Source organism: Pseudorca crassidens, chromosome 2 (assembly GCF_039906515.1).
Source record: "Pseudorca crassidens isolate mPseCra1 chromosome 2, mPseCra1.hap1, whole genome shotgun sequence".
Classification (NCBI taxonomy): Eukaryota; Metazoa; Chordata; class Mammalia; order Artiodactyla; family Delphinidae; genus Pseudorca; species Pseudorca crassidens.
This window is the reverse complement of record NC_090297.1, coordinates 167,090,868-167,104,683: the sequence shown is the minus strand read 5'-3', so window position 1 is coordinate 167,104,683 and position 13,816 is coordinate 167,090,868. Positions and strand designations below refer to the sequence as shown.

At 44.5% G+C, this 13,816-nt stretch overlaps 1 protein-coding gene across 1 annotated transcript in view; it reads left to right on the top strand.

Annotated features, from left to right (window-relative positions):
* LOC137220096 (mitochondrial amidoxime reducing component 2) overlaps positions 1-13,816 on the top strand; it is a 34,710-nt gene that overhangs the window by 13,611 nt on the left and 7,283 nt on the right. Inside the window, exons 3-4 of the mRNA XM_067729710.1 lie at positions 545-707; positions 1,694-1,834. Of these exons, the coding sequence (XP_067585811.1) occupies positions 545-707; positions 1,694-1,834 (304 nt within the window). The remainder of the gene's footprint in view (positions 1-544; positions 708-1,693; positions 1,835-13,816) is intronic.

The window sequence follows — 13,816 nt, the reverse complement described above, 5'->3', positions numbered from 1 at the left end:
GCTCCAGACACGCAGGCTCAGTGGCCATGGCTCACGGGCCCAGCTGCTCCGCGGCATGTGGGATCTTCCCAGACTGGGGCATGAACCCCGTGTCCCCTGCATTGGCAGGTGGACTCTCAACGACTGCGCCACCAGGGAAGCCCCAGAGTTCCAATTTTAACCGGGTCTTGCCAGACTCCAAGCTCAGGGTGCCTTTACCACACCACCGTTCTTCTCCCCTTCTGAAAGTAACCTAAATCCTTGCTACTCAAAGTGTGGTCCGTGGACCAGCAGCCTGTAACTTGTTAGGAGTGCAGAATCTCAGGCTCCAGCCCAACCTCCTGAACCAGAATCTGCATTTCAACGAGATCTGTGTGAGTTACAAGCCTATTAGGGTTTGACAAACTCTTCCCTGCTCCCTCCCCCTGTTTCTGCCCAGCTTTGGCCCACAGACTGCTTCCTGGTCTTCTAGGAGAGTCAGGTCCCAGCAGCACTTTCCTCTTGACCCCATCACTCGGTGTGTTGATGAAGAAAGTAACCTCACTGCTCTCTGTGACCCTTCCAGGGTGTTTGGTCTTGACATCCAGGGCAGGGACTGTGGCGATGAGGCTGCTCAGTGGTTCACCAACTTCTTGAAAACAGAAGCTTGCAGGCTGGTTCAGTTTGAAAAGAACATGAAGGGAAGACCATCAAGCGAAATTTTCCCTTCTGTTGGCCAGAAGTACCAGGTGAGCTTGCAGAGAGCTGCCCTTCACTTCTGGCTTCCTTCTGGGTCCACAGAGAGCCTCTCTTGGGGCCTCAGTTAGGAAAGTGTAGAGATAGTCCAGGGGAGTGGTACCGAGGGTGCTCCCTGGGCAGGTATCAGGGATGGAGAGGGAAGTGGATGAGAGCCTGGTGGGCTCTCCAGGATGCATGGAGGATGGAATATGGGAGGAACTGTGGAGGGAGAAGCCAGGGGTGACTCCCGGGGAGATGGGGACTCAAGAGAGGATGGGCTAGGAGGCAAAAGTGAAGTTTGATTGGGACTAAATTCAGGTTTCCTAAAAGCACAGAAGCAGACGTTCTCCAAGTCCTCCCTTCACAGCCAGTGGGGTGTGGTTGTTTCCGGGGCTGAGAAGTCACCTCCTCCTGTGTCAGCTACAGCCCCCAAGCCAAAGCCTTTCATTCTGCCGTGAGATGAGGTTCAAAACGCACCTCGGGGAGTCTCTCCTCATGACCCCTGAACGCAAAGTTCCTTGAATGCAGGGGTTTTTATCTGCTGTGTTCACTGCTATTTCCCCACCTAGGACAGGGCCTAATATACAGTTGGTGCTTAATAAATGCATGTGATTGAATGGTGCTGCTGAAGGAAATCATGGCTAGAGTATAGCTGATTGGCAGGAGACCCTTGCCCTGTCCGGCGGTGTTGATGATGTGGCAAAGGGCTCACTGCTGGGCGCCTGAGGAAAGAGCAAGAGATGTGGCTGGAGGGTAACACTGGACCTGAGCCTGGCAGCTGCCTTCAGTGTGTGGATGGGGAGCCCCACCTGCGTCCAGGGTGGGCAGGAACCCTGACTTGGCTGTTTCCAAGCCCTCAGTGTCACCTATCCTTCCTGAGCACCACTCTCCCCTTCTGCACTCAGGTGGTTTTGCTTCTGGATTTTGCTTAGTTGTGCCATTGGTCTGAGCCATTCCATGGGCAGCGAGGCATGATCATGCTGTGTCCTTGGCACAGGTGGCCTACCCGGACTGCAGCCCCATCATGATCCTCTCAGAAGCCTCCCTGGCAGATCTGAATACCAGGCTGGAGAAGAAAGTGAAAATGGACAATTTCAGGCCGAATATCGTGGTGGCAGGCAGCAATGCCTTTGAGGAGGTAAGCGGCTTCCTGCTTTTACGCTTGATGCCCAGATGTGCTCCTTAGGCAGTGCCAAGTCACACCCTCTGAGGCTGGCAGCTGGGGAGGCTCTCCTCCTCCAAGGATCACCTTCGCCTTGTGTGGAGTTGTTCACTTATTACTGCTGCCATCAGCTCGCTGGCCTCAGGAGGCACTGTTCACTCTCTTCAGTGCTCAGGCCCCAAAGCAAGCAATGGCAACTCCAAATTGTAGCAAGTCTGGGACAAGGCTAGAATGTCTAATCATAGCTCAGAGATAACTAACGGGAAAAAAAAAAAAAAAAAAGATGAAGAGAACAGCCATCTCTCCCTTTCCTGTAGCATCCAGGGGTGCTCAAAGATTTGAGACTTCCAGAAGCCCCAGACCCCAAAGTGGAGCCCCAGGAGGATATAGGAGATCTGCCTGTGAACCAGGACCTGGGGACATTCCATGCTTGGCCTGAGTTCTCTCCCAGAGGACCCATATACTCCCCTATGTAGTTGAAACTAGAAATTTCCACCTTCCAAAGACTCAGCCCCTAGTAGCCGTAAAAGGACAGCCACATCAGAGCCCAGTTGTAACCTGCGATCTGTACAAGAAATACATTTGCCGGGTGTTGCTCTGTAAGAAGGACCAGGAATCACATTAAACATTGGGAGTCAGCTCAACTTTGTAAGCACTGGAAATAACGACAACAAATACCATTTGCTGGGTGTTTACTGGGTGTCAGGCACAGAACCAATGAATGGCTTCATGCAAATTGCTTAATTCGATCCTTAGGATCAAAGCCTACAGTCTGTGAAGTCTGTACTATTTTCTCCTTTTTAATAAGGAAACAGAAGCTTGCAGGTGTTACACAACTTGTTAGGCGTGGAAGTGGTGGCTTTGGATGAGAACCCAGGACTTGCAACTCCAGCTTCTGAGGAGCAGAGGTCATGGTTCCAGTCTAGAGATTCCAAGTAGTTAACTCTGAGGGGAGAGGCTCTTGAATACCTTGTCAATTCTTTGCTCCCTTGGGTGACCACACATTTTTTGTGTGAGTGAAATGTGCCCCTATTTGCTGGTAAAGGTTGCCTTTTAGGGTAAACCTTTGCATGGAGGCTAGTATAAATCCGTGCACATGGAGGTACTTCATATTACTTGATAGTGAGAAAAATAGCAAAGTATACAGAAGTTGTCTACTTGTTGATATTATCCTGTTGTTTGTTATCTAATTTCTTTAATTCCTCTCTACATTTTTAAAAAATGTTTTTAAATTGATCATCTATCATGGGCCGGGCGCTGTGGTCCATAATAAGAGCCCGGGATACAGAGATAAAAAGATACAGATCCTGCCCTTCAGAATTTCCCAACAGGAGAAGAATGGCTAGGAGGCAATGACAGCCCAGCGTGAGGAGTACTTTAACGCACTGCTTCTCAGGTGCCAGGGCTGCTTAGAAGTAGGGATGCCTAAATCTGCCTGGAGAAGGGGGGTGTGGGGTCAGAGAGGGGTCAAATCAAGCTACCCAGAAGCCGTGCTGCGTAGCTGTGTGTGCTGACGAAGGGGAGTGAGGGTCATGGTGGGTAAAGGAGGCCACCAGTTAGGAGGCCTAAAAGCATGACAGGCCATTACATTAAGGGTGCCTGGGGGTATTTCAGAATCATAGGGACACTGGGGGTAAAGGAGAAGCGGCAGAAGGAGGGTGGACCTGGAGCTGCCTGAAGGCCAGCATGCCGAGGAGTTTGGATTTTATACTGTGGTAATGATTTTGAATGAGGAACTAATTATTGTTTGCATTCATCCAAGAAATATTGCCGAATTGCATGGTATTATGATTTGCACACTGTGACTCTGGCCACTCTCTAGAAAGTGCATGGAAATTTAGGGAAACTGAGGCAGAAATATCAGTGCCATGCTTCATCCCCAGAGGGATATTAGCAGGACTTACCTGAAACCTGCATCAGAATCGTGATATGCCTGTGACTGTGTCGGCAGCACCATCCCAGGTGAATCTTGTGCAAACAGTGCCTGAGGAAGCACTGATTTAGGAGAGGTGAGGGGGCAAGGGTTACGGAGGGGGTGGGAGAAAAAGAACATTCTCAGACCATCAGCTCCTTGAGAGAAGAGACTTGATTTCTCCCCAGGAATAATCTAGATTTGGTGTGACCTGAAGCGGATAAAATTTGACGGTGCTTTTTAAGAAAAGAAAATATCAAAACCGAAATGAAGTGCAGGGTCTCGAAAAGGTCTGGGGCTTGAGGCTCAAGCCTCATTAGCAAAATTCCCAGTAAACCCAGCTATTTCTCCCCTGTTCTCCTTTCCCATGCTGATGAACAGAGGGTACAGAAGTATGGAGTCATCAGACACTTGTTAAACACCGAATGAAATTAGACTCAGTGTTAATAATGCAAGTTACTAAAGACTGATTAGGAATTAGTCCAGGAAGCAAATATTCTTGCACAGGACTCCTGTAACTGGCCCATTCTTTTCTGAGAAACTTTCTTTTAGGGAATACAATTGTTCTTGATTTGTCTCCACAGAAGATAATAATTTTAGTTTAAGATCTTGAACCAGAGGAATAAGAAGAAAAGATAATCCATTCCCAGTTAAAGAATTTTTGCTTTTCTGTAACTTGTCAACTAAGAATTTTTGCTCACCTCTAACTTGTTAAACTGAACCTAAGGCTGATGTAAACCTAACCGTATTCTCTGAGGCAATTTGAGTGGGTGGAGTCTTTTTTTTTTTTTTTAATGTTATGGGACCTTGTGCCCCCAAGTCTGTTTGTTGTTTTGGTCCCGCATTGTGACGGATGGGCTTACAGAAATAGTACATAAGGTAGAATACTCTTATTTGAATAGAAGAGTCCTCTGGAAATGCACATTAAAAAATCTTTACTATAAAATGATGCTAATGTTGCTGATTTATTCTCCCTTAACTAAAGCAGACAAAGGGTTAAGGGCCTGATGAGTTAACCTGTCTACGTGGCACCATCACACAACTATAACCCTTCCAATCAGTGGGACTCTGTTAAATATTAATGTAAAATGTTAATGCAGATAAATATTTCATAGACCAACTAATAATAAAAAATATAGCAAACCTAAGCATGGTACAAAAATTCAGGCCATTATCTATTGCAGAATCAGAGAGTGATAGGAGGATGCACTGTGCAACAGTTACTCTTTGTGACCCAAAGCACTTTGTACTTTTACTGTGTAACTCGGAATATTAAACAGATTTTAAAAAGCGGCTTCCTTTGGTCTAGTGTAGTGTGTTTGAACTCTGGGAATGTAGAGCAATCAAGTTTGAAAGTAATAAAAGTGACCAATCCTTCTTATCTCTAGTTGACCATTTCCCATATACACCCTGCCCTCACACGTGTAGCCTCCCCCATTATCAACATCACTCACTAGAGAGATACTTTTTTTTTTTTTTTTTACCAAGGATGGACCTATACTGACATCATAGTCACCCAAAGTCCATAGCTGACCTTAGGGTTTACTCTCGGTGTTGTACGCATGTGGTGGACTGCAGGGGCTCCCCCCATCCCTTTATGGCATGCCTTTCAAGTAAGGGGTCCCGTTTTCATCTGGGGAGCTTTTCTGACATCCCCACTTTGATAGGAGCCTCAAGCAAGGACCTCAGGTAAATTAGTCCTGATTTCGAAAAGCTAACATGATGAGCACATGGGAGACAGGAGTCCTGGGTGGAGGGAGCAGTAATACAGTCACATTCCTGAAGAATTTGCCAACGGAGTTAATGCCTTTACTTAAGGAGATCTCCTTATACATTTGCTTTTTTTGTTTCCATCTCAGTAACTCGAAATATTTGCCACAGAGACTTTTAGGGGCTGAGAAAGAGAGAACAGAAGCATGTGAAGCCAAACCCTAGAGAACTTCGGCCCCTCTCATATAAAGGACAAACTGGAGGACGCTTCTTTGGGCTTCTTTCTGTACAGCCTCACAGAGCCCTTTCCATCACTGCATCCACGCAGTAAATAAAACACCCCTGAAAGCCCGCGGCAGGAAGACAAGTGGACTTAGAGTGGGAGGGAATGCATAGAGATCAGCTTGGGCTGTGGTTCCCACACTGGAACAATCCCCATCCCGGGTCCCAGTTGCAGTCTGGGCAGAGGAGCTTTTTAAAGCCCCCTGGTGACTCTGGCTTGAGCCAGGGCACAGACCCTCTGGCCTGGGGTTTTCCTTGGGAGCAAGGTGATAATCAGATATGTCTGACTCCTGGCTGGAGTCCAGGAGGGCCACATGGTCCTTCTGTCTCTGTGAGCTTGACCTTAACCTCCTTGAACATCATTTTCTGATCTTAAAGTGGGCAAGTTTTACTAAAGGATTTTAAAGGTTCTTTGCAGCCCTAGAGCTGTACAATTCCTGTTGCCTTTTTCTTCTCTCTGTTAATGTGTGTGTGTGTGTGTGTGTGTGTGTGTGTGTGTGTGTGTGTGTGTGTGTGTGGTCAAAAAGGCACTTTACCGCAAAGATCTCTCAGACCCCCTCTCTGACATGACCTCTTTTGTTGGCTTTTTTTTTTTTTTTTTTTTTTTTTTTTGCCGTACGCGGGCCTCTCACTGTTGTGGCCTCTCCCGTTGCGGAGCACAGGCTCTGGACGCGCAGGCTCAGCGGCCATGGCTCACGGGCCCAGCTGCTCCGCGGCATGCGGGATCTTCCCGGACCGGGGCACGAACCCGTGTCCCCTGCATCGGCAGGCGGACTCTCAACCACTGCGCCACTAGGGAAACCCATGTTGGCTTTTTTTATTGAAGTATAATTGATTTACAATGTTGTGTTAGTTTCTGGTGTACAGCAAAGTGATTCAGTTATACACATATATATGTATATATATATATTCCTTTTCATGTTCTTTTCCATTATAGTTTATTATAACATATTGAATATAGTCCCCTGTGCTCTACAGTAGGACCTTGCTGTTCATCTATTTTATACATAGTGGTGTGTATCTGTTAATCCCAAATTCCTCATTTATCCCCCCCTCCCTTTCCCCTTTGGTAATCATGAGTTTGTTTTCTATGTCTGTGAGTTTATTTCTGTTTTGTAAATAAGTCCATTTGTATCATATTTTAGATTCCACATTTAAGTGATATCCTATGATATTTGTCTTTCCCTGTCTGACTACTTCACTTAAGTATGAAAATCTCTAGGTCCATTCATGTTGTTGCAGATGGCATTATTTCATTTGTTTTCATGGCTGAGTAATATTCCATTGCATATATGTATCACATCTTCTTTATCCATTCATCTGTCAATGGACACTTAGGCTGTTTCCATGTCTTGGCTACTGTGAATAGTGCTGCTATGAACACTGGGGTTCATGTGTCTTTTCTAATTAGAGTTTTCCTGGATATATGTTAGTTGGCATTTTTTAAAACAAACACTAGTGTTGCACATACTATATTCCAACTTTTAAAAAAAAGTAAGTTAACAAGCACATTTTAATCTTCCTAACAATTGCACGAGGTCTATTCTCAAGACTTGCCTCACTGTGCTTTTTCTGGTTCATCCTTGGTCCTGAATGCACAAGCCCTTGAGTATGTAAGATCTTGTTGAACTGAATTCAACAAGGGGCAGGGATTTGACCATTGAATTTTGTTCATCATATCTTACCCACCTCTAAGTATGTTATTTTTCAGATCAAGGAGGAAATAAAAGCCTTCGATGACAATAGTACATGGGTATTCCCTTTGAGCAGGTATGATCACACAGACATACACATCTGAACATCACGAGCAAGGACTGGCCATTTGCTTTACAAAACACCCCTAGAGATGAGCCCATCAAATACAGATGTTGAAGCAGAGAAGGTATTGTAGAGGCGGGTAGGAGTCATCGGATGGACCCCCCCCCCCATATGCCCAACCCTTTCCCTCTGTGTCCTCCGGAAGGCTGTGATTCACACACCTGGACCCAGATGCTGAAGAGCAGCCCAGGCTGCTGCCTTTGGGAATCGGGGCTGGTGGCTGCCTCTCCCAGACTCTGCTATTGGTGGGTGTGGGACCCCCAGCATCTCAGTCAGAAGCTGAACCCCAAGGGGAGACTAGGATCTCTTACTGTCCACGAAACACTGGAATCCTCAGGACTCTAACCACCCTGAGAGGAGCCTGGTGTGTGGATGGGACACGAGCAGTCACATCAGCCCCGCAAACTATCCCTCCGTGAATACGCATCAGAGAGACAGGAAGAGCCACATCTCAAGGTCTCTTCTTTCCTTTTTTGTTGCCTGTTACTGGTGTTCGGAAAAGTAGGTGACCCCTCCAGGGAACAGAAGCCAGCTTTACTGGCTTTACGCAGCTTTGGGACGTCCTTCCCTTCTGCCTGGATTTTTCAAGTCCAAGTGCCTCCAAAGAGCAAATTCCTCCTGGAACATTTGTTATGCATTTAGGTTAACAGAAATGTATCTCCCGTAATTCTGTAGGATGTGAGGATGAAGTGATTTACTTCTTTGCACAGGGTTGCTCAAACACGGGGTCAGGAGAAAGCCTTGAGGGCATCTGGAACCAGGGCTGCAGAGAAGTAGAAAGCTTCTTAATGATTTAATTCAAGAATCTTTTTAAGATACAGTTAATTTTTTTCTGATTATAAAAGTAATTTTTTATAGTACCACATCCTCTGTATACAGTTAGAAAAATACAGAAAAATTTAAAGGAATAAAAATCCCTCACCCTCCTACTGTCAAAAAGTAGCCAGCAATAACATTTTATTGTGTTTCCAATATTGTTTGTATGATATTGTATAGATAATTTTGAATCCCACCATTTTCACTTAATGGTATATGGCAAACACATCTCTATCTTTACAAATTCCTCATCAGCATAGTTTTCATAGTTCCATATTAGTTCATCACAGAACTATGCAATAACTTATTTAGCCATTCCTGTATAATCAGGCATTTAGGCTATTTTCCATTTCCCCTTACATGAATAATGAACAGCTCTGTAAATCAGTCTTTGTCTACATTTCTAAATTTACTCTTCAGAAATGCTGAATCAGCACTTTAAAGGCGCTCCGTATACATTGCTAAATTGCTTTGCAGAAGCCCTGCACCAATCTATATTCCCACAAGCTCAGTGGAAGTATGCCCTTTTTCTTGTACTCCTGCCAGCATTGATGCCTATAATCTTTACTTATCTGGTAAATGAAAAGTCACGTCTCATGTAAGTTGGTAATTCTCAGTGTATGGCATCCAGTGTTATTCAGTCTGTGAAGGAAGTTTGACCATGAGGTGGAGTTTTACTTCAGCTAAGGAAACATTTCTTGCAAGTTCATATCATAACCAAGATTCTGGAACATTCCTGTTGGTAACAAACATTTATTGAGGGCTTCCTGGGTGCTAATCTCTAGGATGGATGCTAAGATTACCAAAGTGACCTCACTGTGTCTGCCTGCAAGGGTCTCAGGACGAAGCAGGATGTAGGACTCAGTAGGAGAAGGGTTGTGGTACTGGAAACATAACCATGTTATGTTTCTCTAGAGCCCAGAGAAAGGAGCACTCAGTGCAAAGTATGTGTGTGTATAGGGGTCTCGTTGTAGGAAGAATGCCATGGGGTTTCTTTATAGGGAGATTCGAACAGGACATTAAAGAATATCATTTTGCTTGTGTACCTTAAAAATAGAGAAACAGATTTTGGTTTGAGATAGCTTAACTGTGCGGTGTAATGGGAAATATCTATTCGGTCTTTGGCCCCTGTTCCTGGCACAGCTCCTAAAACCCTTGGAATTTCCTGACTGACAAGGGTGACAGGAACATTTTTTGTTAATAACAAGCCCCTTTCAATCACACCTAAGTTTATGGTAATGAGGTGAATGTCAGGATGGGTGAGGCAGGTAGATAGCTTCAGGAGGGAGCTTGGTCACCAGAAGACCAAGACATGATTACAGTGTGGAACTTTCAGTCCCATCCCAGACTTCCAGGGAGGCGAGAGGGGCTGGAGGTTGAGTTTAATGATTTAATCAATCATGCCTAAGTAATGAAACCACCATAAAACACCTAAACGATGGGGTTTGGAGAGCTCACTGATTGGTGACACATTAGGGTGCTGGGAGGGTGGTGCATTTGGGGACGGCACAGAAGCTCTGCCTGTGCTCTTCCCCCATACGTTGCCCTGTGCATGTCTTCCATTTGACTGTTCCTGAATTGTATTCTTTATAATAAACTGGTAATAGTAAAGCACTTTCCTGAATTCTGTGAGCTCTTCCAGCAAAATATGGAGCCTCAGAGGGGGTCATGGGAACCCTTGATTTATAGCTGGTTGGTCAGAAGTACGGGAGACTTGGGACTTGCAGCTGGCGTCTGAAGTGGGGCAGTCTTGTGGGACTGAGCCCTGAACCCATGGGGTCTGTGCTAACTCAGAGCAGTTAGTATCAAAATTGAGTTAAATTGTTGGACAGCAGTGTGTGTCAAAGAATTGCAGAATTGGTGTTGGATAAGACACCATGTATTTGTTGTCAGAAAGAATCTGAGAAACTTTCTAGACTAAAATGATGTTTTTAAATGTGTCGTTGGGATTATAATGCTTCGTATAAAAAGTAAAACGAAAAAATAAAAGAAAAATTTATTATAAAAAGCAAATAATACTATTTAAACTTGAGAAGCCTTCCAAATATATTGCTATAAATATATACACACAGGTATTGAAACAGATTTGTTTTACATAGATGGAATCATCCTACATGTAGTATATATATCTAGGTGTGCTTTTTTCACCCGGCAACATCTTGAACATTATTCAGCGTTAATAAATGGAGATTCACACCCTCCTTTCTAATACCCAAACAGTAAGTCTGCATGCATATAGCCAGCCTCTAGTAGATGACTTTCTGAGCCTATGGTAATCTTGTCCAGTCATTGATACCAAGCCAGAAAATTACTTAAAGATTTCTAGACAAAAATTTTGTTTATTTACTTATTCATTCCTTCGAATTATCCCAACATAGCCTAAAACTTCTTCTAACAATTGTATGTATGACACAGTATAATGAACTGATGAGTAGCCATTAAAGAATCAGGAGCAGCGGAAGGAAAGCACCGATCATGTATCTGAGATTTGGGAGGGGAAGGGCTCAGGTGGTAGTAGGCGGGCAGGACCTGGGGTATAGGTGCCCAAAGGCTCTGTAGCTGTTGGTCTGATTAGAACTGCTGATCTGATCTGTGCTCCTCAGGAGAATTCCTTTGTAGACCACGAAACAGCAGACCCACTCAGGCTTTTGCCCTCTGTCTTTCCTTCTTACTTTCAAATGTTTTGTCTGTCTATGGTTAGTTGGTTATTCAAGAGCTTACCTGGGCCTACATTCTCACCTGGCACTCTCCTTTCTCTCTCTCTCTCTCTCTCTCTCTCTCTCTCTCTCTCTCTATATATATATATATATATATATATATATATATATCCATAGAAAAATATGGAATATATAGATATATATCTATTTCCTCTCTACAAATATATGTATATATCCATGTATACATGTGTATGTATAGCCACAAGTATATATGTATATAATCATAGAACATATATAGAGAGAACCATAACATATATGGAGAATGATGGATAACTATTCTCTCTATATAGCTATTCCCTCTCTCTAAATATATGTTTATAGCTGTGTGTGTATAGCCATATGGAGAGAGAGAGAGAGAGATTCATCTCCTGGCGCACCTTTAGCTTTTGCTGGGCACATGCCCATATGCACTCCAATAAAGGTCTCCAATAAACAGACATCCTCCCCTGTGCTGTTCTGTGTGTTCCTCAGCAATGACTCCAAACCCTTCTTTTATGTCTTTCTCTGGATGCTTCTTGTGATAGGAAACCATGTAGTCTTAATTTAGTGTTTACAAAATGCCTGCAAATTAATAGTAAATTCTCAGGATTCTTCCACAGAGCTGAGCCCTTTATGTATAGTACTTTCCCCTTTCTCCCTGCTTTCTTTCTTCCTTTCCTTTCTTCTTCCATCTCAAAAACTCCATGGTTTTTTCTGTGTTCGCTCTAAATGGCCTGGATTTTGCCAGGCTGCAGAGAGGCTGCCTACCAGCAGGGGGAGCTGTAAGCTCTTGGAGCTGTTTCTGTGCTTAGGGAAGACACCTCGGGCGTCTAGTAGAATGTAATGGAAAATTTAATTTCCTATATTCTTTAATTTAAATTTTCTACAATTTAAAATGCATTATTATTTTCTCTAATAACATAATTAATAATTTCATTTAACTTAATTTGCTTAGTGAATTTTTTTTTTACTGCAACTAAAGGCTGTACACCAAAATGCTGACAATCAGATCAGGATGGATGATGTTATCATATAAACTGATTAATATTTTAGGAGGTAATTAGAACTGGCATTTGGGGGACTTCATACAATTCATATGAAAACGGGTAATTTGTTATTCTAAACTGGGTACTTCAGTTTTGTAATAGCGTTAAGAGCAGATTAAATGTCTTGTTAAACTAGGAAACCTAACTGAACTTTTCAGACTTCCTGCTTTATATCACAGTCACGAGGCCGACCTTCCACAGATAACGTTGTTTTGAAATATGCGATTGCTCAGCACTTGTAAAAAGAAATTGAACGTTGGCGGGGGTGGAGAGCTACTTGGAAAGCTGAGTTGGGGCGTGGTTCGGCCCAGGCTGCCTGATGGGCTCACGTTACTGTGGCCGCAGTGCCCTCGTGTGGCCAAGTGCGTCCAGCCTTTTTAGCCGCTTCCGGGCCAGGGTACCACAAGGCCCATCACTTCCCGAGGCAGGAGCTGTTATTACTTGGTCATATTCCACCTTCCTCCAGGAAGTTAGCTAGGCACTATGGCTGCCTTGCAGTTTTGCGTTTGAACATTGCTTGTAAAAAGTCCTGGCTAGGCTATAGAGATTCCATTTTACGTTATGTGGGTTTGCCTTTTACAAGGGTTACACAGTTCCCCCCTAACGGGTTGTTTGGAACGCAGAGTTTATTTCCGCACAGAAACAGTTTCATAAATGATGGTTGGGAACCCAGGGCGTTCACAGAGACCTCCTTACTTCAGTCATATCCCGCAGGAGATTTCTGAGTTGGGAAGACCCAGTTAGGTACTGGACTTCCTTTTGTGCCTTTGCTGAATCACCCCTATAGGCCCTGGGGGGTTAGTGTATCCCTGAAAGAGGACCCTAGCATGATTGGAGCCTGGTCATCCGTGGGGAGGGGGAAATGTTACATGAGAGGCCCCACCCCCTGCTCTGCCCTGCTTCCTGCAGGGACAGACTGCTCTCCTCTCCTGTCCTTGGGGGAGTGAGCCCAGTGGGTGAGAGGAATAGATGCCTCATTGCCTCACGTGGAGGCTGATTTCTCACCAAATCCGTTAGACCCATGGTCTCCGAAAACCTCCCTTGGGTTGAGATCAGGAAACAATTTTTCAAGGGTCATTTTTTTTTTTTTTTGCATCTAGTTATAAGTACTGTTGGTTTATGGAGCCTGGAGTGAAGCCCCAGTGAAGCCCGATGCCTCCCGCCTCTCCTCTGGCGGCCTGGACAAAGGATTGTCCTGTGAAATTCAAGCTTTGCAGATAGATGGCTTTCCTGTTAGCAAGAGAGAGCTGTAACATACCCTCCTCATATATATATGTGTATATGTGTGTGTATATGAATGTGTATATGTATATATAATGTAATCTGTATAACCTCCATATATGTGTGTATATATGTATGTATGTGTGTGTGTAGATAGATATATAGATGGGTATAGTTAGAAGCTGGGTGATTAAAAGTCCTGCTTCAGAATCAGAAAGGTTTTTCAAACCTAACTGCTGCAACCCTGAGAAAACTTTTCAATCTCTCTTTGCCTCCTTATCTTTGTGTAAAAATGGGACCAAAACAGTACCTCCCTCAAAGTCCTGAGGTTTGATGGAAGCCCTGAGGCAGACGTTGGCAGGATCTACCACGGTTCAAGGGTGGGAAAGCAAAGCAGGGCTGGCGGCCGTGACTGGCCAGAGCAGGGGACAGGCTGCCGCTCTGCGGAGGTGGAGGT